The sequence below is a fragment of the Pelodiscus sinensis genome, chromosome 5 (genome assembly GCF_052426305.1).
Source record: "Pelodiscus sinensis isolate ZL-2025 chromosome 5, ASM5242630v1, whole genome shotgun sequence".
In the NCBI taxonomy this organism is placed as follows: domain Eukaryota; kingdom Metazoa; phylum Chordata; order Testudines; family Trionychidae; genus Pelodiscus; species Pelodiscus sinensis.
Window position 1 is genome coordinate 134406938 of NC_143056.1, and position 25900 is coordinate 134432837.

The 25900-nt window shown below is 61.3% G+C and overlaps 3 protein-coding genes across 4 annotated transcripts; 1 reads left to right on the forward strand and 2 right to left on the reverse strand.

The window, feature by feature from the left end:
- Window positions 1-5391, reverse strand: LOC106732765 (uncharacterized). Its single transcript, XM_075928720.2, has 2 exons — window positions 5245-5391; window positions 1-3592 (listed from the first exon to the last, which is right to left on the reverse strand). The coding sequence occupies exon 2, from the start codon at window positions 3582-3584 to the stop codon at window positions 1035-1037; it is 2550 nt and encodes an 849-aa protein (XP_075784835.2). The 5' UTR covers window positions 3585-3592; window positions 5245-5391; the 3' UTR covers window positions 1-1034.
- Window positions 5392-6813: 1422 nt separating this feature from the next.
- Window positions 6814-13708, reverse strand: LOC102463037 (E3 ubiquitin-protein ligase TRIM69-like). The gene is made up of 6 exons (XM_014579172.4): window positions 12471-13708; window positions 12272-12367; window positions 10938-11171; window positions 10761-10783; window positions 10538-10662; window positions 6814-9946 (listed from the first exon to the last, which is right to left on the reverse strand). The coding sequence occupies exons 1-6, from the start codon at window positions 12867-12869 to the stop codon at window positions 9405-9407; spliced, it is 1419 nt and encodes a 472-aa protein (XP_014434658.3). The 5' UTR covers window positions 12870-13708; the 3' UTR covers window positions 6814-9404.
- A 1303-nt stretch (window positions 13709-15011) lies between these two features.
- On the forward strand, window positions 15012-24098 carry MAPK7 (mitogen-activated protein kinase 7). Of its 2 annotated transcripts, none has more exons than XM_075928718.2 (7): window positions 15012-15158; window positions 15807-16035; window positions 16267-16432; window positions 16915-18035; window positions 19589-21351; window positions 21506-21633; window positions 22104-24098. In XM_075928718.2, the coding sequence occupies exons 2-7, from the start codon at window positions 15822-15824 to the stop codon at window positions 22255-22257; spliced, it is 3546 nt and encodes a 1181-aa protein (XP_075784833.2). In that variant the 5' UTR covers window positions 15012-15158; window positions 15807-15821; the 3' UTR covers window positions 22258-24098. The 2 variants fall into 2 exon arrangements, with proteins under 2 accessions (XP_075784833.2, XP_075784834.2); XM_075928719.2 differs by having other exon boundaries at window positions 15059-15158; window positions 15810-16035.
- The last annotated feature ends 1802 nt before the right edge of the window (window positions 24099-25900 follow it).

Sequence of the window (25900 nt, forward strand, 5' to 3'; positions counted from 1 at the left end):
TATGCCAATAGGTCTTTATTACAAGAAGGGCCAGGAACACAGGGCCCCGGCTGAGAGCGTGGCTACCAGCTACCGCCCGCCCCCGGCTCTGCTGCCCCCCACCCCAAGCTGGGATGATAAACCTGGACCCACGCACCGCAGCAGGAAGTGGGCGTGTGGGAATAACTCCCCAATCCCTCTGGGCGTCAGTAACAGGGTATCCCATGGGGCTGCATAGATGTTCATGGGTTAAACTCGAGGAACCCCCCCCCCCCCCCGGAAGCATTACTGATCCCCAATTTAAAAATGGAGAAACTGAGGCACAGCGTGGCATGCCCCTCGCGGTGACATAATGACAGTGAAGAGGGAGGGCTGGGCAAAGAACCCAGCAACCCCCACCCCGGCTCTAACCACTAGACTCCCCTCTCCCCCAGAGCTGTGGCTAAACTTCCGGTCTAATGGGGACTCCCTCTGTGTTGCTGGAGGGGGGAAGAGGAGGGATCAGAGTCCTGTCTATTAAGTGCCAGCGGCAGCGGTGAGGTTGTGAATGGTCAACTCACTCCCTGTTTAGTCCCCGTCCACCTGCCGGCCTCAGCCAGCGCCCCGAAGGCAATAGCCCCATCTCCCTACGGCACGGCCTCTACTAACCTAACAGCCCCCTGGCAGCGGGGAACCCGGAGCGGCATCCATGCCCCCCCCCCGCTCCTACCCACTAGGCCCCACATCCCTCTCGGAGCTGGGGAGAGAACCCAGGAGTCCTGGCTCCCAGCCCCACCCCTGCTCTACCCACTAGACCCCGCTCCCCTGCCAATTCCAGGGACAGACCCCAGGAGTCCTGGCTCCCAGCCCCCCCCCCGGCTGTATAAGCCGTTTCGTTCAGACCCAAACCTGCCCGCTAATTCGTATCGATTTCAGAGGGTTCCCAATGTGTCTCCCCCTACGCCCCACTTTTCTCTTCTTCTCTCAGCCCCCCATTACCTTCACCTCCTCTTCCTTCCGTCGTCACTTCTGCCGCGTCCCCCACATCTGCCCTGGTGGGGAAGGGGGGGCGAATTTCATACCCCCATGCCTAGCACCACTGTCGCCCCCTCCTCGGCCACTACCCTGAGCCTGGCAGAGAGCCCCGGCACCACCTCTAGCGTAGGGGAGTCTGGAACCACCTCGAGCGCCGCAGAAAGCTCCGGCGCCCCCTCTAATGGTGCAGATGGCTCCGGCGGACCCTCTAATACTGCAGAGGGCTCCGGCGCACCCTCTAACGCTGCAGAGGGCTCCGGCGCCCCTTCTAATGCTGCAGAGGGCTCCGGAGCCCCCTCTAACGCCACAGAGGGCTCCGGCGCCCCTTCTAACGCCGCAGAGGGCTCCGGCGCCCCCTCTAACGCCGCAGAGGGCTCCGGCGCCGCCCCTGCCCGCTCCTGCCCCAGCACCTCCTCCTGAGCATGCACCTTCTGGTGGCGCGTGTACTGCAGCAGGTAGCGGAAGCTGAGGCCGCAGCGGGAGCAGCGGTAGGGCTTCTCGCCGGTGTGGATGCGCTGGTGCTGGACCAGCGCCGAGCTCTGGCTGAAGCTCTTGCCGCAGGTCCCGCAGGCGTAGGGCCGCTCGCCGGTGTGGGTGCGGCGGTGCTGGGCCAGGGCCGAGCTGTGGCCGAAGGCCCGGCCGCAGTCGGGGCAGGCGTAGGGGCGCTCGCCGGTGTGGGTGCGCCGGTGCTCCAGCAGCTTGGAGCTCTGGGAGAAGCCGCGCCCGCAGTCCCCGCACCAGAAGGGGCGCTCGCCGGTGTGGGTGCGGCGGTGCTGGGCCAGGTGGGAGCTCTGGCGGAAGCTCTTCCCGCAGTCGCCGCAGATGTAGAGGGGGCCGGGCGGGCGGGCGGCGTCCCCGGCCCCCCGGTGCACCTTGCGGTGCTGGGCCAGGTGGGAGTTCTGCCCGAAGCCGCGCCCGCAGTCCGGGCAGCGGAAGGGGCGCTCGCCGGTGTGCACCCGCCGGTGCTGGGCCAGGTGGGAGCTGACGCCGAAGGCCTTGCCGCAGTCCGGGCAGCGGAAGGGCTTGTCGCCGGCGTGGGCCCGCCGGTGCCGCAGCAGGGTGGAGCTGAGGCCGAAGGCCTTGCCGCAGTCGGGGCACTGGTAGGGGCGCTCGCCGGAGTGGGTGGTCTGGTGCTGGATGAGGGTGGAGCTGAGGCTGAAGGCCTTGCCGCACTGGGCGCAGCGGAAGGGGCGCTCGCCGGTGTGGGTGCGCTGGTGCTGGGTGCGGGTGGAGCTCTCCGAGAAGCGCTTGCCGCACAGCCCGCAGGGGAAGGGCTTCTCGCCGGTGTGGGTGCGCCGGTGGTTGAGCAGGTTGGAGTTGCGGTTGAAGCTCTTGCCGCAGTCGGGGCACTTGTAGGGCCGCTCGCCGGTGTGGATGATCTGGTGCTGCAGCAGCGTGGAGCTGAGGCTGAAGGCCTTGCCGCAGTCCGGGCACTTGTAGGGCCGCTCGCCGGTGTGCACCCGCCGGTGCTGCAGCAGGTTGGAGCTGCGGCTGAAGGCCTTGCCGCAGTCCGGGCACTTGTAGGGCCGCTCGCCGGTGTGGGTGCGCTGGTGCTGCAGGAAGGTGGAGCCCCGGCTGAAGGCCCGCCCGCACTCCCCGCACTTGTAGGGCCGCTCCCCCGTGTGGATGCGGCGGTGCTGCGCGAGGGTGGAGTTGGAGCCGAAGGATTTGCCGCACTCCGGGCACTGGAAGGGGCGCGCCGACGGGGCAGGGTGGGAAGGTGGGTGGCCCAGGGGAGGCCACGCTGCAGAGGCTGGGTGCGAACTGCCAGCGAGATCAAAGGCAGGGGGGTTCCCCATGCCGCCGTGCAACCCGAGCTCCCGGTCCTCGTGCGAAACCCCACGGAAACTGAGCTCGACATCCTCATCCGAGTCGGCGTGCAACCTGAGCTCCCTGTCTTCATGCGCGCCACCCTGGAAGCTTAGCTCGTCATCCTCGTGCGAGTTGGCGTGCGACCCGGCGTTGCCATCCTCGTGCAATCCACGAGGGAAGCTTAGCTCGTCATTCTTGTGCGAGTCAGTGTGCAAACCGAGCTCGCTGTCTTCTTCTGAGCCACGATGGAAGCTGAGCTCACCATCGTCATCTGAGCCAGCGTGTAACCCGAGCTCACTGTCCTCGTGCGAGCTGGCATGCAGCCCGAACTCACCTTCTTCATCTGAGCCAGCAGGGAAGCCGAACTCACCGTCTTCGTCTGAGCCGGCATGCAGCCTGAACTCACCATCCTCGTGCAAGCCGTCATGCAGTCCCAGTGCACCATCCTCGTGCAAACCATGGTGGAAGTCGAGCTCGCCATCTTCATCTGAGCCAGCGTGCAACCCAAGCTCGCTGTCCTCGTGCGAGGCGGTGTGGAGACCCAGCTTGCCGTCATGGTGCAAGCCACGAGGGTAGCTGGTCCCGTAGGCTGCGGGGCTGCCGTCCGGCTGGGAGAGGATGTCTCCAACTGCTCCAATGCCAGCTGGGCTGTCTGGCCCCCACTCCTCGTTATCCGACCAGCACTGGATGTCACACGAGATCTCCCGCTCCGAGCCAGCTGGGCTCCGGGGCTCTTCCTCCGCCCACGGAGAGGGGCTGCGCTCTTCTGCCCCGCTCATGACTGGCACTGCGCCAAGAAGAGAGAAATTCAGGGAGTGCTGGGCCCCGAGCCCCTATCCCTGGCTCTGGGAGGGAGCGGGGTCCACTGGGAAGAGCTGGGGGGGGGGCTGGGAGCCGGGTCTCCGGGTTCTAGTCCCCGGGATTGAAAGGCTGCAGGATGTAATTACTGGGAAGGGGGGGGTGTGAACACACACTCGGGGCCCAATTCGGGGGGGGGAGCACTGCAACTCTCCCCAGGACAAGGTGCTGGGTGGGGTCCCGGACTGTGGAGGGGACACTCAGCATGGGGGGGGGGGAGGAAGAAATCTGCAAATCTGCAACCAGGCTGACAAAGGGGGGGGCAGCAAGCGAGCCAGGTGCTCCCCCAACAGCCCCTAGCCCGGGCGCTAAGCCTGCTGCCCCGCGCTGGCATCCAAGGGACTGGGCCCAGCCCAGCTCAGCGGCCTTGAACCCAGGGTCACCCCCCGAGAGGGCTGGGGGACCCCGCCCCGTGCGCCCCGGTCCTGGCTGGGGGGACCCCGCCCCGTGCGCCCCGGTCCAGGCTGGGGGGGCCCCGCCCCGTGCGCCCCGGTCCTGGCTGGGGGGACCCCTCCCCGTGCGCCCCGGTCCTGGCTGGGGGGACCCCGCCCCGTGCGCCCCGGTCCAGGCTGGGGGGACCCCTCCCCGTGCGCCCCGGTCCAGGCTGGGGGGGCCCCGGTCCAGGCTGGGGGGACCCCGCCCCGTGCGCCCCGGTCCAGGCTGGGGGACCCCGGCCCGTGCGCCCCGGTCCTGGCTGGGGGATCCCGGCCCGTGCGCCTCGGTCCTGGCTGGGGGGACCCCGCCCCGTGCGCCCCGGTCCAGGCTGGGGGGACCCCGCCCCGTGCGCCCCGGTCCTGGCTGGGGGACCCCTCCCCGTGCGCCCCGGTCCTGGCTGGGGGACCCCGCCCCGTGCGCCCCGGTCCAGGCTGGGGGGGCCCCGGTCCAGGCTGGGGGGTCCTCGCCCCATGCGCCCCGGTCCAGGCTGGGGGGGCCCCGGTCCAGGCTGGGGGGTCCTCGCCCCATGCGCCCCGGTCCAGGCTGGGGGGGCCCCGGTCCAGGCTGGGGGGGCCCCGGTCCGTGCGCCCCGGTCCAGGCTGGGGGGGGCCCGCCCCGTGCGCCCCGGTCCTGGCTGGGGGGACCCCGCCCCGTGCGCCCCGGTCCAGGCTGGGGGGGCCCCTCCCCGTGCGCCCCGGTCCAGGCTGGGGGGGACCCCGCCCCGTGCGCCCCGGTCCTGGCTGGGGGGACCCCGCCCCGTGCGCCCCGGTCCAGGCTGGGGGGACCCCTCCCCGTGCGCCCCGGTCCTGGCTGGGGGGGCCCCTCCCCGTGCGCCCCGGTCCTGGCTGGGGGGGACCCCTCCCCGTGCGCCCCGGTCCAGGCTGGGGGGACCCCTCCCCGTGCGCCCCGGTCCTGGCTGGGGGGGACCCCTCCCCGTGCGCCCCGGTCCTGGCTGGGGGGACCCCTCCCTGTGCGCCCCGGTCCTGGCTGGGGGGACCCCGCCCCGTGCGCCCCGGTCCAGGCTGGGGGGACCCCGCCCCGTGCGCCCCGGTCCTGGCTGGGGGGGATCGCGCCCCCGGGCCAGCCGGGATGCGGGGAGGCTGCTGGGCTCGGCTCGCTCCCTGGCTCCGGGCGGCCGCGACTCACCAGCGCCGCGGAGCGGGCGGCTGGATCCCCGCGGGGGGCCCCGATCCGGCCCCAGGGCCCACCCGGCGCCGAGCCCAGGGCCGGGGGTGGGCGGGTGCGGGCAGCAGGAAGGTCCCGGCGCTAAAGCGGCTCCCGGTTACGCACTTCCTAGGCGGGGGTTTTGAACTGGCGCTCGGGAGCGCTGGAGCCGGAGCCCCGAACCCACGGGGGTGGGGGGCGGTGCCCTGGGCCCCCAGCGCCCCCTCTGCACCCGCCCCATGGCCCTCTGGGCACCCCCTAGCCCCTAGGGACACCCCAGGCACACGCATAGGGCCCCCCCACAACCCCCCCAGTCTGTATAACCCCACCAGGCATCCCGCAGCTTCCCAACCCTGCACCCCCTTGCTCGCACACAGCCCCCCCTGCACCCCCAGCCCCCTCTAAGCACCCACACATGCAGCCCCCGTAGGGCAGGTGGGGTGATGGCACTGGACCCCAACCGGAGCCACCCGTTTTTGTTGGCCATGTTCCTGGAGGGGTCCCTGCGTGGCCGTCTTCCAAGAACGATTAATCTTTAATTCCTGGAGAGTCCAGCACAGACCTGCAGGGACACGAATCCAGCCTCCAAGTATTTTAGCAGCCTACACCCCGCGCTGACTTGATAGGAAATCAAATCCTTCAACTCCCCCCCCCCCCCCACCAGAACTAGACAAAACTCACCCATGTTGATTTTATTCCCCATCAAAACAACTGGATATATTTTTTAAATATAACAGGCCTCAGGCCTGGTGGAATGAAACAAAAATCCCTATTTGGAACATAAACCAATGCATTTTATGTCCGCTTGATCCCAATGAAAGCGCTTTACACCACAGGCAATATTTAAGGCAGCATCTGATCAAAACTAGGTGCAAGTTCATATTTATATAACAATGACATATCTTCGCTTTTTCAATTGTGCTGCTTTTTTTAAAACACAAAGGCTACGTCTAGACTGGCAAGATTTTCCACAAATGCTTTTAACGGAAAAGTTTTCCGTTTTAAAGCATTTTCGGAAAAGAGCGTCTAGATTGGCACGGACGCTTTTCCGCAAAAGCACTTTTTGCAGAAAAGCATCTGTGCCAATCTAGATGCGCTTTTCCGCAAAAAAGCCCCGATCGCCATTTTCGCGATCGGGGCTTTTTTGCGCAAAACAAATCTCAGCTGTCTACACTGGCCCTTTTGCGCAAAAGGGACTTTTGCCTGAACGGGAGCAGCATCGTATTTCCACAAAAAGCACTGATTTCTTACAGTAGGAAGTCAGTGCTTTTGCGGAAATTCAAGCGGCCAGTGTAGACAGCTGGCAAGTTTTTCCGGAAAAGCGGCTGATTTTCCGGAAAAACTGGCCAGTCTAGACACAGCCAAAGTGAAAATGTTTCACTTTCTCTAGTGGAAACGGAATAGAAATTATTTTTGTAATAGTCAGATACATTAACTTTCTGCTTAAACTGAATCAAATCCTTCTATTTACACCCAATTCGATATTTGACTTTTCCTCATAATAACAAAGTGAAAATGCAAATTGTACATTTTACACACACACACACACACACACACACACAATTATTTTCTGATAAAAATAGAAGAAAATCAGCTTTTGTACTAACTGCAATGTCAGGGTTTTCCTAATCAAAACAATTTCCATTAGGGCTCAATAAACACAAAATGCCGTTCAGGTTTGGGCTTTATTTTGATTGTGTTGGTCAAAATTCACCTTTTTGGTTTCTAAACAATTTTGTTAAAAGTCCTGCAAAATGACATTTTGGGGAAAAATCACTTTGTTCCAATTTCAATCTTTAAAAAAGTCATGTTCTATGAACAATGATGTATAGTTATAGTAAATGTACAAGTGTAAACACTATGACATATTGTGTATGAAATATAGTTTGCATATGCACACATTTATCATTTAAATATTCTATACAGCACATAGTTTAAATTTAATTTTGGTTTACATTTATAGCCATGAATATTCAGCTTGGGAGAACTAGATTTCTATTTTCTACTCAGGACAGATGCTGATGTTTATTTTTAAACTTTTAAAAATTTAATCAGTGTAAAGTGTCAGAGCTGCAGGAAATTCTGTGTGTGCCCAACAACTATTTCATGACAAAGGCTGAATTCTCATGCCACATTTTGTGTTTTGATTCTCTGTCCATGATTACCAGTGGAATAGTTTTTCATCACTTTGGGAACGTGGATGGCAAAATTGACATTTACAACATTAGCAGATGCCAATCGAATTCTTCCAAGCCTAGTTGAGAATTAGGTCACATAAAATTAAAAAAATCAAAATGAAACAAGCAAACAAAACATTGAAATGCCCTGATCTGATCCCCCCCGTATCCTGCTCCCGGAAATGTCATCCCAGTGTTTCCATGGCATGCTTCCCCACACAAACATATTCCCTCTTTGGAAAATGCCCCACCAGCTGTAGCCAGGAGCAGCTTTACTTGTGAACACTCACCCAGCCGTGTTTGTCACACTGTCGTTTCACGGTGTAGCCGCAAGAACAGCTGATCTGCAGTTGGCGTTCAGGGTCCCACTGCAATACCTTGGCTGTGTCTGGACTGGCAAGTTTTTCCGCAAAATCAGCCGCTTTTCCGGAAAAACTTGCCAGCTGTCTACACTGGCTGCTTGAATTTCCACAAGAACACTGACTTCCTAGTGTCTGAAATCAGGGCTTCTTGCGGAAATACTGTGCTGCTCCCGTTCGGGCAAAAGTCCTTTTGCGCAAAGCTTTTGCGCAAAAGGGCCAGTGTAGACAGCTCAGATTTGTTTTGCGCAAAAAAGCCCCAATCGTGAAAATGGCGATCGAGGTTTTTTTTGCGCAAAAGCGCGTCTAGATTGGCCACGGACGCTTTTCCGCAAAAAGTGCTTTTCCGGAAAAGCATCCTGCCAATCTAGACGCTCTGTTCCGCAAATGCTTTTAACGGGAAACTTTTCCGTTAAAAGCATTTGCGGAAATCATGCCAGTCTAGACGTAGCCTTCTGTTCTTGTCCTCAGGGTGAGTTCCCCAAGATGCCCCTTATTTCCAGTCTGAACTGGTCTGCCATTGGTTCCTGTTAGACCATGGGTTCCCAAACTGGGGGGTGTGCCCCCTGGGGGGCGTGAAAAAATTCCAGGGGGGGCACGAGGCAACCCAGACGCACCCCCCCGTCAATCCCACTTTGAATTTTGCTGCTACGTTTTTGGGAGCGGGGGCGTGAGGGTTCCTCAAAAATCAAAAAGAGGGCACGATGCCGAAAAGTTTGGGAACTGCTGTGTTAGGCCTGTGTCGGCCAGGCTGGACAGCCACTGATCACTGTTCTGCTCCTGCCTGAGGTGTTTACAGAGCACGACCAAGTCACCCTTTAGCCCTCTGTGCTCCTGGAACTAGCCAGAGCTCCGGGAATCTCTCTCAGGCAGGCTGCCTGACCCATTGACCCTTCTCACGGCTCTTCTCTGCCCCCTCTCCGATCCATCACTGTCCTTGAGTGGGGGCCCCGGAACTGGACACAGGACCCCAGCAGCAGGGCCCCAGTGGGAATCACCTCTCAGCTCCTACTCGCCATTCCCCTGTGTGTGCCCCCAGGACCACACTAGCTCTTCCGGCCAGGGCATCGCGCTGGGAGCCAGCATTCCCTGGAAGCGGGACGCAGGAAAAATTCGAATACTGCCTAGCTGGTTAGCAGGGCACCCACCGCTAGGTTGGTGTTTCTCCTGGTGGTGCACATCTTCACACACTGTGGTGCACATAACAAAATTTATTCTACACAGATGGAAAAAATCCACGCATGGGTAGAAAAGAGTAGAGGAAACATTGGGGGTTCGTGCTGGGTTGCATGTCCATGAGGATCTTGTTGGAGTCCCTGCTTGGCAGGGTGCAGTCTGGCCTTGTGCTCCGTTCCTTCTTGCTTCGGAGAACCAAACAGCTGGCTCTGACGAGTCTGAGGATGATGGCCATTCATCAATAATCCATTGTCTGGCTCAGGGGGCTGGGGAATGGATCACAGGGCCTAACCCCTCTAGGGGCACCAGCTGCCAGCTGGCCCTTGGGCAGGGGCTTGGCTGGCTCAGGGGGCTGGGGAAATGGGACAAGGGGCCTTTCCCTGCTAGGGGGCACCAGCTCCGTCTGGCCCCGGAGCAGGGTAAGGCTGACTCAGGGCAGGGGGCAGATTTTCAGGGGGGTAGCATTCCCCCCCGAATCATACAGCCCAGGGCAGAAATAGGGATACACTCTCTCTGCAAAGCGCGCGCTGAAGGTATAGAGGTGGGACATGCTGTGGGCGTCGTAGAAGGAAACCTGGCCCCCTTCGTAGTCCAGGTAGACCCCGATCCTGTGGGGCAGGTTCCGGGGGCGGAGCACCACTGGGGGCGTGTCCTTGGCCATGAGCTCAGTCCCGCCCCGGAGCCGAATGACCCAGAAGCCCTTGCTGGGGGAGGCCTGGATCTTCCCCTTGCGGTTGATGGAGGCATGGACCACGCCCAGCGTCCATGCCTGCTTCTCCCCAACCTCCACCTCCCAGTAGCACCTCCCGGAGGCGAACGCCGCCGCGCCCAGCACAGCCACGCAGAAATCGAAGCGGGCAGGAGTGTCGGGGAGGGGCTGGCGGTGGTGTCCGTCCCGGACCCGGGTCCGATCCTCTGAGAGAACCAGGCAGGGATGAGCCGTGGTGGGATCCAGCGTCACCTGCGGCAGATCTGGAGAGGGACAAGAAGGGGGTGGGGGAGGGAGGGTTAAATCGAGGCCCCCTGCAGCACTGAGCTGCTAAGGGCCAGCCCTGCCAGCCAGGGGAGAGCGCCCCCTGCTGGGCCCTGCCCCACAGCGCCCCCTGGCACCACCCTGGGGCACTGGGCCAACCCAGAGCGCTCCCCGCAGGTCCCCTGCAGCACAATGCCCCTTAGTGCCACTCTGGTGCACTGGGACAGCCCTGCCTGCCTGGGGAGAGTGCCCCCTGCTGGTCCCCTGCAGCACATCACATCACCCCCTGGTGCATTGGGCCAGCCCTGCCTGCTAGGGGACAGCACTCCCTGCTGGGCCCTGACCCCTCCCTGCCCCACAGCGCCCCCTGGCACCACCCTGGGGCACAGGGCTAGCCCTGTCTGCCAGAAGACAGCGCCCCCTGCTGGTCCCCTGCAGCACAGTGCCCCCTAGCACCACCCTGGTGCATTGGGCCAGCCTGGGGAGAGAGCCCCCTGCTGGGCCCTGCCCCCTCCCTGACCCACAGAGCCCCCTGGCACCAGCCCTGCCTGCCAGGGGAGAGCACCCCTTGCTGGGCCCCTTTCTCTTACCGATGCTGAGGATGGATTTCATGTCCTTCCAGGCAGTATACTGGATTGGCCCTTTAAACTGCCCCAGGATCTGCCACATGGACCCGGTATTTGGCCCACGAGGCGTAGCCAGATGCTGCTTCGCCCTGTATAAGGGGGGAGAACCGCCCCGGCCACAGCGTGTTAGGGACTGAGCAATGGGGAAGGGGGTGTGGGGAGGGACCAAGGAACGCGGCGGACTTACCAGGTCAGGAAGGATTTGATGTCCTGTGAGGGACGGACACAGAGAGAGAGAAGCAATAAGTATAGCTCTGTCTCTTTAAGGCCCTGTGTGGGACTTGGGGCGCCAGCTCCGGGGACTCCCTGCGTGGGGTGGGGAGCAGACACGGGGCTCTTCCACACTAGGGGGCGCTGGACTCACCATCAGGAACTCCGCAACGTCCCCTTGGGGCAGGGGGCCCTGGGTCTCCGTGAGCATCTCCCGCGCCGCGTGGCATTTCCCCTCCAGCTCCTGCAGGTTCCTCTCCAGCGCCCGCAGCTGCCTGCTGCCCGCCTGCTGCAGCCCCATCTGCCACTGCTCCTCCCGGGTGGCCAGCCAGCCCCGCAGCTTCCCGAACTCCGCCGAGATGTGATCCCCCAGGCCGAGCACCGTCGCCTGGAGAACAGGGACCCGCCCAGTGCCCAGAGGATGCAGCGGGACCAGCACCCCAGGAGCTAGCGCTCCCAGGTACCTGCCTGCATCCTGCTCACCCTCTCTGGGGACCCAGCAGCCCACGTGCTCGCTAATACAACCGCCAGGCACCTCGAGGTTACACTGGAGTAATATTCCTCCAGCTACTCGAGTATCCAGCAGCTTCTACCTAACTACTCTCTGTGGCTACTACTGTCTGGCCCCCGGCTCTCGAGATCCTTCTGTAAGTCATCTCCACTGCGGACCAGGTAACTCCATGCGCAGCGCCAGGCAAACACGCAGAAAGCTGGGAATCGTTAAGAAAGGGAGCGAGGATAATCCAGGGTACAGCCCCATCTTGAATACTGTGTGCAGATGTGGTTGCCTCACCTCAAAAAACTACCTTTGGCATGGGAAAAGATTCAGAGAAGGGCAACAAAAATGCGGAGGGGTTTGGAACGGGTCCCATATGAAGAGAGATTAAAAAGACTGGGGGGGATATGACAGAGGTCAATAAAATCAGGACAGGTGTGGAGAAAGTGAGCAAGGAAAAGTTCTTTACTGGCTCCCATAACATCAGAACTAGGGGTCATCCAATGAAATGAACAGGTAGCGGGTTTAAAACAAACCAAAGGAAGTTTTTCTTCACGCAGGGCGCAGACAACCTGTGGAACTCCTCGCCAGAGGATTTGGTGAAGACCAGGACTTTAGCAGGGTTCAAAAAAGAGCTAGATAGATTCCTGGAGGTTAGGTCCATCAGTGGCTACTAGCCAGGCTGGGTAGGGATGGGGTCCCTGGCCTCTGTTTGTCAGGAGCTGGGGAGGGAACACTTGATGCTTCCCTGTTGTGTTCCCTCCCTCCGGGGCCTGGCCGTCAGCCCACTGGGTGAGACAGGCCTTTGGTCTGACCCCGTCTGGCCATTCTGCTGTTCTTATCTCCCAGCGATGGGAAGACTCAAGTCTCTGGCATAGTCACAGATACCCCCAGCCCTGCCCTTCACAGCTACTCGGCCCTGCTGGCCCCCAGAGCCCATGTGGGGGGGGGGGTCCAGGCTCCTGCCCTTCCCGCCACCCAGCCCCAGGTACCTGGTGGTTCCAAATCCTTTCTTCCACCTCCCTCTTCAGCCGCAGGAGCTGAGCGAGGCTGGACTCCAGCTGGGCTTCAGCTGAGGCCGGCTCTTCCTACAGGGCAGGAAACAGGCTGGAGGTGAGGGTGGGGGATCACAGGCCAGAGCCCCCACTCTCCCCCCAGAGTGGGGGACAGAGCCCAGGCTCCCCGTCTCACCTGGTGCTGTACGGTGGCCTGGTGGGTGGGGTTCTCGTGCGTGGCTGGTCCCCCGCGGATCTCCCTGCTGCATTCTCCCTCCATCTTCCGGGGTTCGTTGTAGCCCTGGCCCCTGCCCTCTGGGCGCGCCCTTTCCCCTGCCCCACCAGGGCTCACCCCCCTGGCCTGGTCGATCAGCTTGCCCAGCAGCCTGCAGGGGGCATATCTCCGGTCGGGGCAGAGCTCCCGGCATTCAGGGCAGGCTGGAGGGACCCCCATGGTGCCCCACGCTGTCTCGATGCAGCCCTGGCAGTAGGTGTGGCCGCAGGGGAGCGTGACGGGAGCCCGCAGCCAGTCCAGGCACACAGGGCAGGAGAACTCCTCCGAGAGACAGCCCAGTTGGGGGGGATTGGAAGCCATGAGGGGCAGATCCTGGCTCCCCCTGTTGTAACTACCAGGCCCCACTGCCCTCCCTGAGCCCGGGAGAGAGCCCAGGAGCTGCTGTGTGCTGCGTCCACAGGGAAACCCGGGGAAAGGTGCGGCCAGCTGGGTGACAGGTTAGGTTTGCTCTGCGCTCGGTGAGTTTATCACCCACAGGGGGTGTGCCTGGGAGCAGGGCCCAACACACCCAGCCAGGGAGCGATGCTCAGAGATAGACAGGCACAGGCACACGCACAATCGCTCTCCCCCACACATGCTGACAGCCAGAATTACACCCACACCGAGGCCACAGACACACACACACACACACACACACACACACACACACACACACACACACACACACAGAATCTCTTTCTCTCTCGCACAACCACCCCCGAATGGCCAGAAATTTGATACACGCACTGAGCTGGACTCATTTCTCAGCCTCGCAGGAGGCAGCCCGGCTCTTAGCCCTGCCAAGCAGGGCAGGTCTGAGGGGAACACACTGTGCTTACCCACCCCAAAATCTAGGGGCGACATTTCACCCTGCGGCTGGGGGCCCAAAGACCCCACTAACTCCCCTCTCCTAGGGCGGGGGGGCAGAGCGGCCAGACAGGGACAGACCAAAGGTTCAGCTAGCCCAGTGTCGCCCGTTCCAAGCCCCTGGCACAGAGGCCAGGGACACCCACCCTGCCCAGCCTGGCTAGTAGCCATTGCTGGACTCAGCCTCCATGGACTCACCAGGAGCCCTTGTGCGCCCTGTCACGTCCCCTGCCCTCCCCAGGCTCCAGTGGGATTGTCACTCCCAGCCCCACCCGCCCCACAGCTGGAGGCAGAACACAGGAGTCCTGGCCCCCAGCCCCCCCCGCTCTAACCACTATCCCCCACTGCCCTCCCTCAGCTAGAACCCAGGAGTCCTGGCCCCCAGGCCCCCCCGCTCTAACCACTATCCCCCACTGCCCTCCCTCAGCTAGAACCCAGGAGTCCTGGCCCCCGGCCCTCCCGCTCTAACCACTATCCCCCACTGCCCTCCCTCAGCTAGAACCCAGGAGTCCTGGCCCCTGGCCCTCCCGCTCTAACCACTATCCCCCACTGCCTTCCCTCAGCTAGAACCCAGGAGTCCTGGCCCCCGGCCCTCCTGCTCTAACCACTATCCCCCTCTGCCCTCCCTCAGCTAGAACCCAGGAGTCCTGGCCCCTGGCCCTCCTGCTTTAACCACTATCCCCCACTGCCTTCCCTCAGCTAGAACCCAGGAGTCCTGGCCCCTGGCCCTCCCGCTCTAACCACTATCCCCCACTGCCTTCCCTCAGCTAGAACCCAGGAGTCCTGGCCCCTGGCCCTCCCGCTCTAACCACTATCCCCCACTGCCCTCCCTGGCCCTTCTGCTCTAACCACTATCCCCCACTGCCTTCCCTCAGCTAGAACCCAGGAGTCCTGGCCCCTGGCCCTCCTGCTCTAACCACTATCCCCCACTGCCTTCCCTCAGCTAAAACCCAGGAGTCCTGGCCCCTGGCCCTCCTGCTCTAACCACTATCCCCCACTGCCCTCCCTCAGCTAGAACCCAGGAGTCCTGGCCCCTGGCCCTCCTGCTCTAACCACTATCCCCCACTGCCCTCCCTGGCCCTTCTGCTCTAACCACTAGCCCCCACTGCCCCTCCAGGCGCTGTTCGAACACTCTCAGCCTCTCCCCTACAAAGGGCTGCCTGGCCCTTTAAATTCCCGGCCCTCCCCCCCCCGCCTCGCCCACTGTTGCGATCTGATTGGATAGCAGTAATGAGGAAGTAATCGCTGATTGGCTAGAGGGAGTAAGAGGGATGTATAAAAAAGACGAATCAGTTTTCTTTCTGACTGGCTGCTCGGTCCATCTATCCCTAAGAGAGGGCGGGGTTTAGGTTAGACACTCTCTTTCTGATTGGCTGGGAACCACTCTGTGATTGGTCAATCCCTGCTAGGTGGTGGCGTTTCGGTAAAAATCGCCGTCGCCCTGCTCCTCTACTCTGATTGGCTAATTTCTCAAGAAGCTAGCCCGTGATTGGCCACGCCTTGGGAGGGCGGGAATTGCGTAAGGAAGCCCTCTCCCTCGCGCGATTGGCTCATCCGCCAGAGAGTGGGCGGGACTTGGAGCCGCCCGGCCCCTGCGCGTTTCTGCGGGTCTCGCCCCTTCCTCCGCCGTGATTGGCCGGGCGGGCGGGGCGACGCCACATCCGGGCATTCGGGGCAGGCGCTGGGAGCGGCGGACCCGAGGGGGAACCGGCCCGCGGTTGGGGAGGCGCGGGGCGCGAGCTGGTGAGAGAGGCCGCGAGGCCCCGCCCCCTGGGGAAACCCCGCCCCCAGCGGCCCTCGGCCCCTCCGCGAAGGGGAGAGAGTCTCTGCCCCATGACGCCCCGCCCCTCCGTTCCAGGCCCCGCCCCCGGCTTCCAAGCCCCGCCCCTCCCTTCCAGGCCCAGTCACATGGCACCCACTCCTGCCCCGCCCCCTCCCTGCCAAGCCCCGCCCCTCCCTTCCAGGCCCCGCCCCCGACTGCCAAGCCCCGCCCCTCTCTTCCAGGCCCCGCCCCTCCCTGCCAGGCCCAGTCACATGGCACCCACCCCAGAGACACTCCTGCCCCGCCCCCGCCCTGCCAGGCCCCGCCCCCTCCCTGCCAGGCCTGGTCCCATGGTGCCCAGTCCCCAAGACTCCTGCCCCATCCCTACCTTGTCAGGCCCCGCCCCCACCCTGCTGGCTCCGCCCCTCCCTGCCAGGCCCCGCCCCCCTCCCTGCCAGGCTCCGTGCACTGTGACCCCACCCTCTCCTAGTTCTCTCTTCCCCTCCCCCACCACAGCTGATTGAGGCCCTGTACCCCCCCACCCCCCATTGCCTGCACCACCACTCCCGGATGCCTGGGTTCTCTCAGGGAGCCTCTCCCTGATCTCCCCCTGCCCGGCCTTCCCTCAGCAGGGGGCAGGCACCATGGCAGAGCCGCGGAAGGAAGAAGAGGAGGAGGCGGAGGAGCGGGACAAGCGGGAGCCGGCGCACCGGGCCACCGTAGCAGCCAAGAACTTGGCCATCCTCAAGGCTCGCTCCCTCGACGTCACCTTCGAGGTGGGGGACGAGTACGAGGTCATCGAGACCATCGGCACCGGAGCTTACGGCGTGGTCAGCTCCGCCCGGCGCCGGTCCACAGGTCAGCTCGGACCCAGCCGCACTCCTGGGAGGGGCATGGGGGCTCGTGGGTTAGAACGGGAGGAGGGCTGGGAGGCAGGACTCCTGGGTCTAGTCACAGCCCTGGGAGGGGAATTAGGCCTAGAGGGGTCAGAGTTTGGGGCTGGGAGGCAGGACTCCTGGGTTCCATAGGGGAGGGCTGCGCAGGGGATGGCGTCTCTACTCTGACCCTCTCTGCTCTGGTTCCCTCCAGGCCAGCAGGTGGCAATCAAGAAGATCCCCAACGCCTTCGATGTGGTGATGAACGCCAAGCGGACCCTCCGCGAGCTTAAGATCCTCAAACACTTCAAGCACGACAACATCATCGCCATCAAAGACATCCTGAAACCCGCGGTGCCTTATGATGACTTCAGATCCGTGTGAGCGCCCGCCCCGGATCCTGTCCCTAGCTTTGGGAGGGGAGTAGGGTCGCCTGGTGTCTGGTTTTGAACCGGACAGTCCAGTGGTTGAGCTTTCAGTTCGGGAAACAAATTGAGACAATAGAACTGGCTGGTATTTTCTAAATAAGATGGAATGTAGGTTGTGATGTAATGTCAAGTGTGTCCATTTGGCAACCCTAGGAGAGTGGCGTACGGGGCTGGGAGCCAGAGCTCCTGAGGCCTATCCCTGGTCCTGGGAGGGGAGTGCGATCTAGTGGTTAGAGCTAGGTGGGGTTGGGAGCCAGGACTCCTGGGTTGTCTCCCCGGCTCTGGAAGAGGTAGGGTTGAGCAGGGAGACTTGTGCGGGGGCCTAGACCTCTGGGGTCTCTAGGGAGGGGTGTTTAGTGAGTGAACGTGAGGGTGGGGCTGGCAGCTAGGACTTCTGGGTCCTCTTCCCCACTGACCTCCCCACCCCCTGGCAGGTACGTGGTGCTAGACCTGATGGAGAGCGACCTTCACCAGATTATCCACTCCTCCCAGCCCCTCACGCTGGAACATGTCCGATACTTCCTCTACCAGCTGCTCCGGGGTCTCAAGTACATCCACTCGGCCAACGTCATCCACCGCGACCTGAAGCCCAGCAACCTGCTCATCAACGAGAACTGCGAGCTGAAGATCGGGGATTTCGGCATGGCCCGGGGGCTGTGCACCAAGCCGGACGAGTACAAATACTTCATGACCGAGTACGTGGCCACGCGGTGGTACCGGGCCCCGGAACTCATGCTCTCCCTGCATGAATACACGCAGGCCATTGACATGTGGTCCGTCGGCTGCATCTTTGCCGAGATGCTGGGCCGCAAGCAGCTCTTCCCCGGGAAGAATTACATCCACCAGCTGCAGCTGATCATGACGGTGCTGGGCACGCCCTCCGCCAAGGTGATCCACGCCATCGGGGCTGACCGGGTACGTGCCTACATCCAGAGCTTGCCCTCCCGCCAGCCGGTGCCCTGGGAGACCCTCTACCAGCAGGCCGACCGCTCGGCCTTGGCGCTGCTGGCCAAGATGCTGCGCTTCGACCCCCGCGAGCGGATCACCGTGGCCGAGGCCCTCAAGCACCCCTTCGTGGCCAAGTACCACGACCCAGACGACGAGCCCGACTGCGTGCCCGCCTTCGATTTCGACTTCGACAAGCAGGTCCTCACCAAAGAGCGAATCAAGGAGGCCATTGTGGCCGAGATCCATGACTTCCATGAGCGCCGCGAAGGGATCCGCCGGCAGATCAGCTTCAAACCCGCCCTCCGGCCGGCCGATGCCGCCCCGCCCGCTGCTGCCCCCTTGCGCTGCCAGGACGTGGACATGCCCAGCGCCGGATCCACTGGGGGAGACTATGCCATGGAGTCGCCAGCCCCCGTGGAAGTCCCTTACCCTCCGGAGACCATAGACCTGACCTCGCCTGGGGCTCCCCCCAACCTCGAGGGGCCGGCCGAGGTAAAGGCTGAGCCGGAAGCCTTGCCACCGAAGAGGGAGGGGGCCATCTCGGACGACACCAAGGCGGCGCTCAAGGCCGCGCTGCTGAAGTCGGCGCTGCGCAATAAGAACAAAGGTGAAAGGCTGGGATGCGGGAAGGGAGTGAGGTCTAGTGGTGAGAGCAGGGCGGTGGCGGGGGCTGGGAGCCAGGAATCTTGGATTCTGTTTCTGATTTTCCTAGAATCAGAGATGTAGAGGACTGGAAGGGACCTCAGTAAGGGTATGTCTACACTACCCTCGTTTCACGAGGAGTAACGGTAGTTCGGAATAGGCACCCTAGTCCGAACTACCTAGTTCGAGCCCCGTGTAGCCGCGCTACACGGGGTTCGAAGCAGCGGGGATTTAAAAATGGCGATTCCCCGCTTATGCTAATGAAGCCCGGGAAATTCAAATCCCGGGCTTCATTAGCAAGTGCGGTATGCATACATTACCCCGCTAGTTCGAACTAGCGGGGTAGTGTAGACATACCCATAGTTATCTGGGCCATTCCCCTGCCCTAACGGCGGCTGGTAGGTGATTGTCTAACCTGTTGTTAAAAACCTCCAAGATGGAAATCCCACAGCCTCCCTAGACACTCTGTTCCGGAGCATAACCACCCCGGCAGGAAATCTGTCCTGCTTTCCATTCCAAACTGCACTTGCTGCAATTTTAGCCTGTTGCTTCTTGTCCTATCCTCGGAGGTTAAGAAGAACACATTTTCATCCTCCTTGTAACAAGCTTGAAAACTTATTCTGTCCTTCTCAATCCTCTTCTGCAGACTCAAGAAAACCAGGTGTTTTTTCAATCTGCCCGCACAGGTCATGTTTTCTAGACGAGCGATCATTTTTGTTGCTCTCCTCTTGACTTTCTCCAGTTTGTCCACATCTTCCTTGAAATGTGGCACCCAGAACGGGACACAGTACGGTCTGGAGTGGAGCTGCTTGTGTCTTGCACCTGCTTATACTCCCCAGAATGATGTTTGCTCACAGTGTTACTCTGTTCACGCTTATTTACTTATGGCGCATTATGGCCTCCAGATTCTTTTCTGGGGTAGTTCTTCCTCGGGTCCCAGTTTGGATGTGTGCACTTGATGCTTCCTAAGAGGGATATTTTGCATTTGTTTGTACAGCCTCTCCCCGAGTGACGAACGAGTTACGCACCAAACACTGGGCCGTAACTGGATCCGTTCGTAACTCGCACCCCATTGAGTTACACGCGACCGCGCTGTTCGTACGCGCGGGTTGCGTCCGGAACTCGGGGACCGCCTTTACGACCGCTCCATGGGAGCTTTGGTCGTAAGTGCGAACGGTCGTAACTCCATCGTTGGCTCCCCAAGAGCACAGGGCGGACAGGTGGCCATGCTCTGGTTCCCCAAGAACACAGAGCTGGTAGGTAACAGAGGCTTGTGGGCTGGTCACATGCTCTGGTACCCGTTACTTGCAGGGTGACCGAATTGTCCACACAGGAAGGCTCACCAGGTGTGGGCCATGCTTCTTCTACGGGCCGTTACCCTGAGGGGGCCCTTCCCAGCCAGCTGTCTAGGTTGGACGCCTCTGGCCTCGCGGGTCGGGAGTGAGGGGCACCGGCAGGGCTGGGGGTGATGCCCGGGGCTGCCGGGAGCGAGCTGACTCCTCTGTGCTTTGTTCCCAGACACCCTGAGCTCCGTCCCTGAGCCCCTGGACATGAGGAAGCCGGTGACGGCCCAGGAGCGGCAGCGGGAGCGGGAGGAGAAGCGCAAGCGGCGGCAGGAGCGGGCCAAGGAGCGGGAGAAGAAGCAGAAGGAGAAGGAGCGCAAGGAGCTGCGGCGCGGCGACGTGCTGGGCGGGTTGGTGCTGAGCGAGAACGACCGCAGCCTCCTGGAGAGATGGACCAAGATGATTGACCGGAATCATCAGAAACTGGCTCTCAATGGGCCCATGGATCACGCCCCAACCACGCCTGGCAACCTTGTTCCTGCTGGCCACGCCCCGGCCACGCCTGTCGGTCCTGTACCAGCCACGCCTGCTGGCCACGTTCCACCGGGAGCCACTGGTCATGTTCCACCAGGGGCTGCTGGTCACCTCCCAGCCACACCTGTTGGCCACGTTCCACTGGGAACCACCAGCCACCTCCCAGCCACGCCTGCCAGCCACGTTCCACCAGGAGCTGCCAACCACCTCCCAGCCACGCCTGCCGGCCACGTTCCACCGGGAGCCACCAACCACCTCCCAGCCACGCCTGCCGGCCACGTTCCACCAGGAGCCGCCAACCACCTCCCAGCCACGCCTGCCGGCCACGTTCCGCCGGGAGCCACCAGCCACCTCCCAGCCACTCCTGCCGGCCACGTTCCGCCGGGAGCCACCAACCACCTCCCAGCCACGCCTGCCGGCCACGTTCCGCCGGGAGCCACCAACCACCTCCCAGCCACGCCTGCCGGCCATGTTCCGCTGGGAGCCACCAACCACCTCCCAGCCACGCCTGCCGGCCACGTTCCGCCGGGAGCCCCCAGCCACCTCCCAGCCACGCCTGCCGGCCACGTTCTGGGAGCCACAGGTCACGTTCAACTGGCAGCCACTGGCCAACTCCCAGCCATGACTGCAGGTCATGTTCCGCTGGGAGTCACTGGCCATCTCCCAACAACTTCTGTCGGTCATGTTCCACCAGGACCCACCGGCCACCCTCCAGCCACTCCTGCTGGCCACCTTCCACTGGGACCTGCTGGCCACCTCCCAGCCATCCATGCTGGCCACCTTCGACCAGGAGCCACTGGCCACCTTCCAGCCACCCCTACTGGCCACCTTCCACCGGGAGCCGTTGGCCACCTCCCAGCCATGTCAGCTAGTCACATGGCTGCGACGTCGGATTTCTTGAGTTTCCCTGAGAAGGCGCCAGCCGGCGGTGGCGCTAAACTCACTGTGCTGCCTATGACTGCAGACCCAGCCAGTGGCCCCGCTCCCAACATGGTGCAGTACTTCCCGGCCCCGCCCGGCCCCTTCCCTCCAGTTCTCGTGGCCTCCACGGCTTGCCACAAAGCTTTGTCGAAACCTGAGTGCCTTCTGAGCGTCAAATACGCCCCGGGCCAGATCTTCCAGGCCCCCTTCGGCTTGGCATGGCCTGGGGCCCAGGGCCCAGAGAACTGGCCCATGGCCGGGAGGCTGGCACCCGGGGAAGGCCCAACGACCCCTAACGGGGCACAGCCGCAAGAGGGGCCGTCGAGCCGCCCCCTGGGCAGCCTCGTGCCCCCAGGCAGGGAGGGCGTGGGGTTGGACCCGGCCGTCTTCCTGCAGGAGATGGGGAAGAGGACCCCGGAGCCAGCGGTAGGCGGCGTCAAAGGGCCCAACCAGCACCCGGTCGCCACAGCCCCGTTGCCGGACACTGTCCCCACGGAGTCACCGGACATCACCATGGTTACGCAGCAGCTCTCCAAGTCGCAGGTAACGGGGCCTTTCCCTTTTAAGGGCAGCGCCTCAGATCCGTCGAGGTGGGCCCGGATGGGGCCGCTCCGTCTCTGCCGGGGAGCCGATAAGCGGGGGTGGGAGAGATGGGCGCCGGGGGGGCCAGGCTCACTGTGTCTTGCTGCCATCACAGGTGGAGGATCTCCTGCCGCCCGTCTTCTCGGTGACCCCCAAGGGCAGTGGAGCGGGCTACGGCGTGGGGTTCGATTTGGAGGAATTCCTCAATCAGTCCTTTGACATGGCGGCGGAGAACAGGGACAGGTGAGCCCTCCCTGCTGCGCGAAGCCGCTAGAGCCGCTGCCGGACATCCTGCTCCCCAGCCCCCCCACTGCGTTAACCCTGTAGGTCCATTCATCCGAGTTCTTCAGCTGCCCCCCACTTTCCATAACTTGCACCCCCTGGTCAAACTACATCTCCCATGATGCCCCATGGCTTCCCTCTGGCTGAGCTGCTGCAGTGCATCATGGGAGTAGTAGCTGGGTTATCTCATTCTGTCCTCTGAGCCGGGCTCCCTCATTGGACTGGCTGGGGAGCCCTACCCACAGTTAAGCTTTCCCAGGGAGCTCCTGGGGCATCCTGTCAGACTACAGCCCCTGAACTACAACTCCCATGAAGCTCTGCAGCATCACTAGGTCCCTGGGTCACAGGTTCCAGTCCTTCCTGGGGGCTCACGGTGATTAGCTGCTCAGCCCCGCGTCTGTCTGATCTGTTTTTTCTTCTTCCTCCCCTAGCCAGGGCGATTCAGCCCCTCTCTCTGCCTCTCTGCTGGCTGACTGGCTGGAGGTGCATCGGATGAACCCAGCCGATATGGAATCCCTCCAGCAGGAGCTGCAGCTGGGCTCTCCCATGATCCTCTCCGACATTCCCGACCTCCAAGATGCCTGAGACTGAGACCCCAGCCCCTCTGCGCCGTCTCTCCTCATGGGGGCTGCGGGTGGGGTCAGGAGCAAACCCCTCTTCCCCTCCCTCTGGGGTCAGGATGGGCTGAGTCAAGCAGCAATTAGACGCTCCTGTCTCCTGCTCGTGTGGGTCCGTTGCTGGTTCGCCTGCTGCCCCGACAGTCTCACATGAAGCAGGCACCATGCATGGATGGCAGAGCTTGCCTGTACCTTCAGGGCACTGCGCCGTAGGGCAGGGGCTCAGTAGTCCCCATAGTGCCAGGAAGAGGTGCTGCCTTGCAATATGGGGGGGGGGGGGTTTGATTTCCTCCCTGACCCCTATGAATTGCCCTGGAGCATGAGCGTTGCTCACCCGCCTTTGACTCTCCCTAAACCCAGCGGCGTGAGGAATTCCTGCCCTTCATGGCCTGGATCGCTGTGTGGGGTTTCTCTAGGCAGTTTGGTGTGTAATCAGCACCGTTTTTTGATCCCCGTTTCCCCTCTAACCATCTCCCCATCCCTATTCTCCCTGGCCAGCTGCTCTCTTTAATATACCTGGCTAATCCCACCCTGTCTTGTCCAGGGGGTTTAACCTTTTCTCCATGTGCCGGCCACTAAACAGTTTTGAGTGGAGGTGGGGACCCCTCTGGGAATCTTGGACAGTGCGGCGCCCAGGCTGAAATCGCCTGCCGACGGGGGGCACGGCTCAGTGGGGCTAAGGCAGGCCTCCGCCCTGCCCTTGCCGCTCGGATGTATCCAGCACATCCTCGCAGCCCCTGGCGGGCCTCACCCACTGCCCCCACCCCGAGCACTGACTCTGCAGCTCCCATTGGCCGGGAATTGGGGCCAATGGGAGCTGCAGGGGCGGTGCCTGAGGGCAACAGGGCACAGAGACCCCTAGCTCCTCTCCTAGGAGCAGCTGCCAGAGCAGGGCCCTGGTTGCTTTTGGGAGCTGCCCAAGGTAAGCGCCACTCTCCTCCCCTCTCCCCCTCCCCTAATCTCACCTCCCAAACAAACCTGCTCCCTAAGAGCGGGGCAGAACTTTAGGGTCAAATCAGCTGGTTTCCATTTGAAACAAGCAATGGCGTTGACAAGGCCAGCCCCTCTCCCCCCCCCCCCGGTATCATTTCAATTCCATTTTCTATACAAAATAGACATTTTCAAATTTGAAAATGTCAAAACTTTCGATACTTCATTTGGCGATGGCTTTTCTTTTGGAGAGCCGTGTTTTGTACCCCCAGAAATGTCCAACTGTTGAGTATTAACCAACAGGAAACATTTTGACCCCAAATGAACTTTTTTCCTTGCCAAAAAAAGTTGCAATTTTGGGGCCAAAAAACTCAATTTTTTTCCAGGGAATGGAAAATCTATTTTCCGGTGCACTGTTCTACTCCCTAGTGTGTGTCTCATCGACTTCCCAATCTGTGTCCGCTCTCATCTCCATGTGTTTCTGGGTTTATCCCTCCCCACTGCCTACTGTAACCTAATCCCCAGTCTTCTCAAATTCGCCCAGGGAATCAGCGATGGAGCAGAGACTCAATCCCAGGTTTCCAGAGGTTTAGCGGGTGCCTTACCCAACCCACACACTGTATTGCCTTGATGCCACATCCCCCGAGATGCCACATGGTATCTGTGGAGGAGGGTAGAAGCCCCCAGTGCTGGGTTTGGCTGGGCTGTTTGTTTTCCCAGCTGCATTACTGGTGCACGCCAGCAGGGGGCAGAGAGCGGTGAGCGGGCCAGTTGTGTCGTGCGCACGCGCGGGGGCGTTTTTCTCTCCGCGCGTGTGTGTCTTTGGTTGTAATCCATTTGGCGTTCCAGCTGTGGATAAATGGTTTTACAAACAGCAAAGAGCGCGGTGTCTCCCAGCCCTGCGGGGCCTGGTTTGGGTCTGGATTTCCTACGGCTACCGCTGAGATCGGGGCGCCCAGGCTGAGATTGGAAGGGGACCCGTTGGGCCAGGCGCTGCACAGACCTAATGAACGACAGTCCCTGTCCAAAGAGCTGATAGTCTGAGGAACAGCAGGGTTGGTCTGATGGACGGGGGGCGGGGACCACATTCAGAGAAATGACGTGACCCTGTAGGCTGGCACAGCTGGGCTAGAACAGGTTTTCCTGGGGAGTGCTTGGATGGCCACCCAGGAGACATTCAAAGCCACCTCGCTGATTAGCACAGCACCCCCAGTGCCTCATCCAGGAGCGTGTGTTTTCACTGGCGGTGCACGGCCGCACATGCATCAGTGCATATAACATTTATTCCGCACATGGATGGAAAAAATTAGAGGGAACGTTGGATAGATCCTAGGAATCCTGGCTTCCAGCCCTCCCCGCACTAACCACTAGACCCCACTCCCCTCTCAGAGCCAGGAAGAGAGCCCAGGAGTCCTGGGATCTAACCCTGACTGTTACATGCTGCTTTAAGTGCATGGGCTACAGGCGAAGGATTTGGGCAGGAGATCCCAGATGCTCCGTAGTCTCCGCAGGGTGGCCACTAGCCGTGGGGCAAAGAGATCGCTTCTGCCCCAGACCAGAGGGTGTGTGGGGCTCTAAAGGGACACGGTGCAGGATTCCCGGGGCAAATGGAGTAAGCGGGACCCTTTGGCATCCTAGTGACAAGGGGGCAGAGAAAAACAATATTTGGGTCCACGGTGCCATTCAGTTCTTTCGACAGAAAGTCACAAGAATGGAGGGGTTTTTCCAACAGCGGTAAACCTCTTTCTATGAGGAAGAAGACTTTTTCCAAAAAAACGTTTTCGGAAAAAGGCGTGCATGGACGGGGAAGAGGGAATTCTTTCAAAAGAAGAGGCCTCCAGGAAATAAGACAGGTGCCCTGATGGCCACTTGGTCCATATTAATCATAACTGAAATGTGAGAGTGTCCAATCCATGTGGATGCTATCTTCTGCAAAAGCACACTGCTGTTTCGTTGTGCTTTTGCCGTGTGGACGCTCTCTTTCGAAACAAGCTTTTCCGGTGTCGTGTGGTTCGGTTTTTAGATATGAGAGGAGCCAGTAAAAATGCTTCAGATGAACTCTTGTTAACGTTACTGTGCACAGAATAGTAAAGGAAAGCAGTGCAGTTACACAGATCGATTTCAGTACATGGGATAGTGAGCACAGGCAGTAGAATAATGCCTTTACCTAGGACAATACACTAGCTACTCCATTATAAGAATATGAATATACATATACTTATTCCTATGAATCACACACACACACACACACACACAGTTCCAATGCTGTTACACACACACACAGCCCCCCCCTTTCTTTCTCCCCTCCTCAGCCCTGAACTTGCCCCCCCCCCCGGCGCTCCCCAGTAGATGGAGACCGTGTCCAGCAGATTCCGGCCGCGTCTCCCTGGCCGGGTTAGCTCATGGCCTGTGGGCTCCACGAACCGGGGGCCCCAGGGCCGGCCCCCCAGAACCCCTGCGCACAGTTCAGCCAGGCAGCGGGCGCGGCCCCTTCGGGGTTCCCCAACCGCCTTGTCCCCTTCTGCCCCTCTTGGATCCGGGCCCCGCCTGCCTTCCCCGGGCGCTGGGCTCCACCTCTGTTCTGGGGTCACACTGGAGCCAGCCCCCCGAGGGGCAAATCCCTGCCCCCCCAGGCAGTCAGTCCCATTCCCGCACCCCCCTTCCCCCCTCCCCTCCCCCTC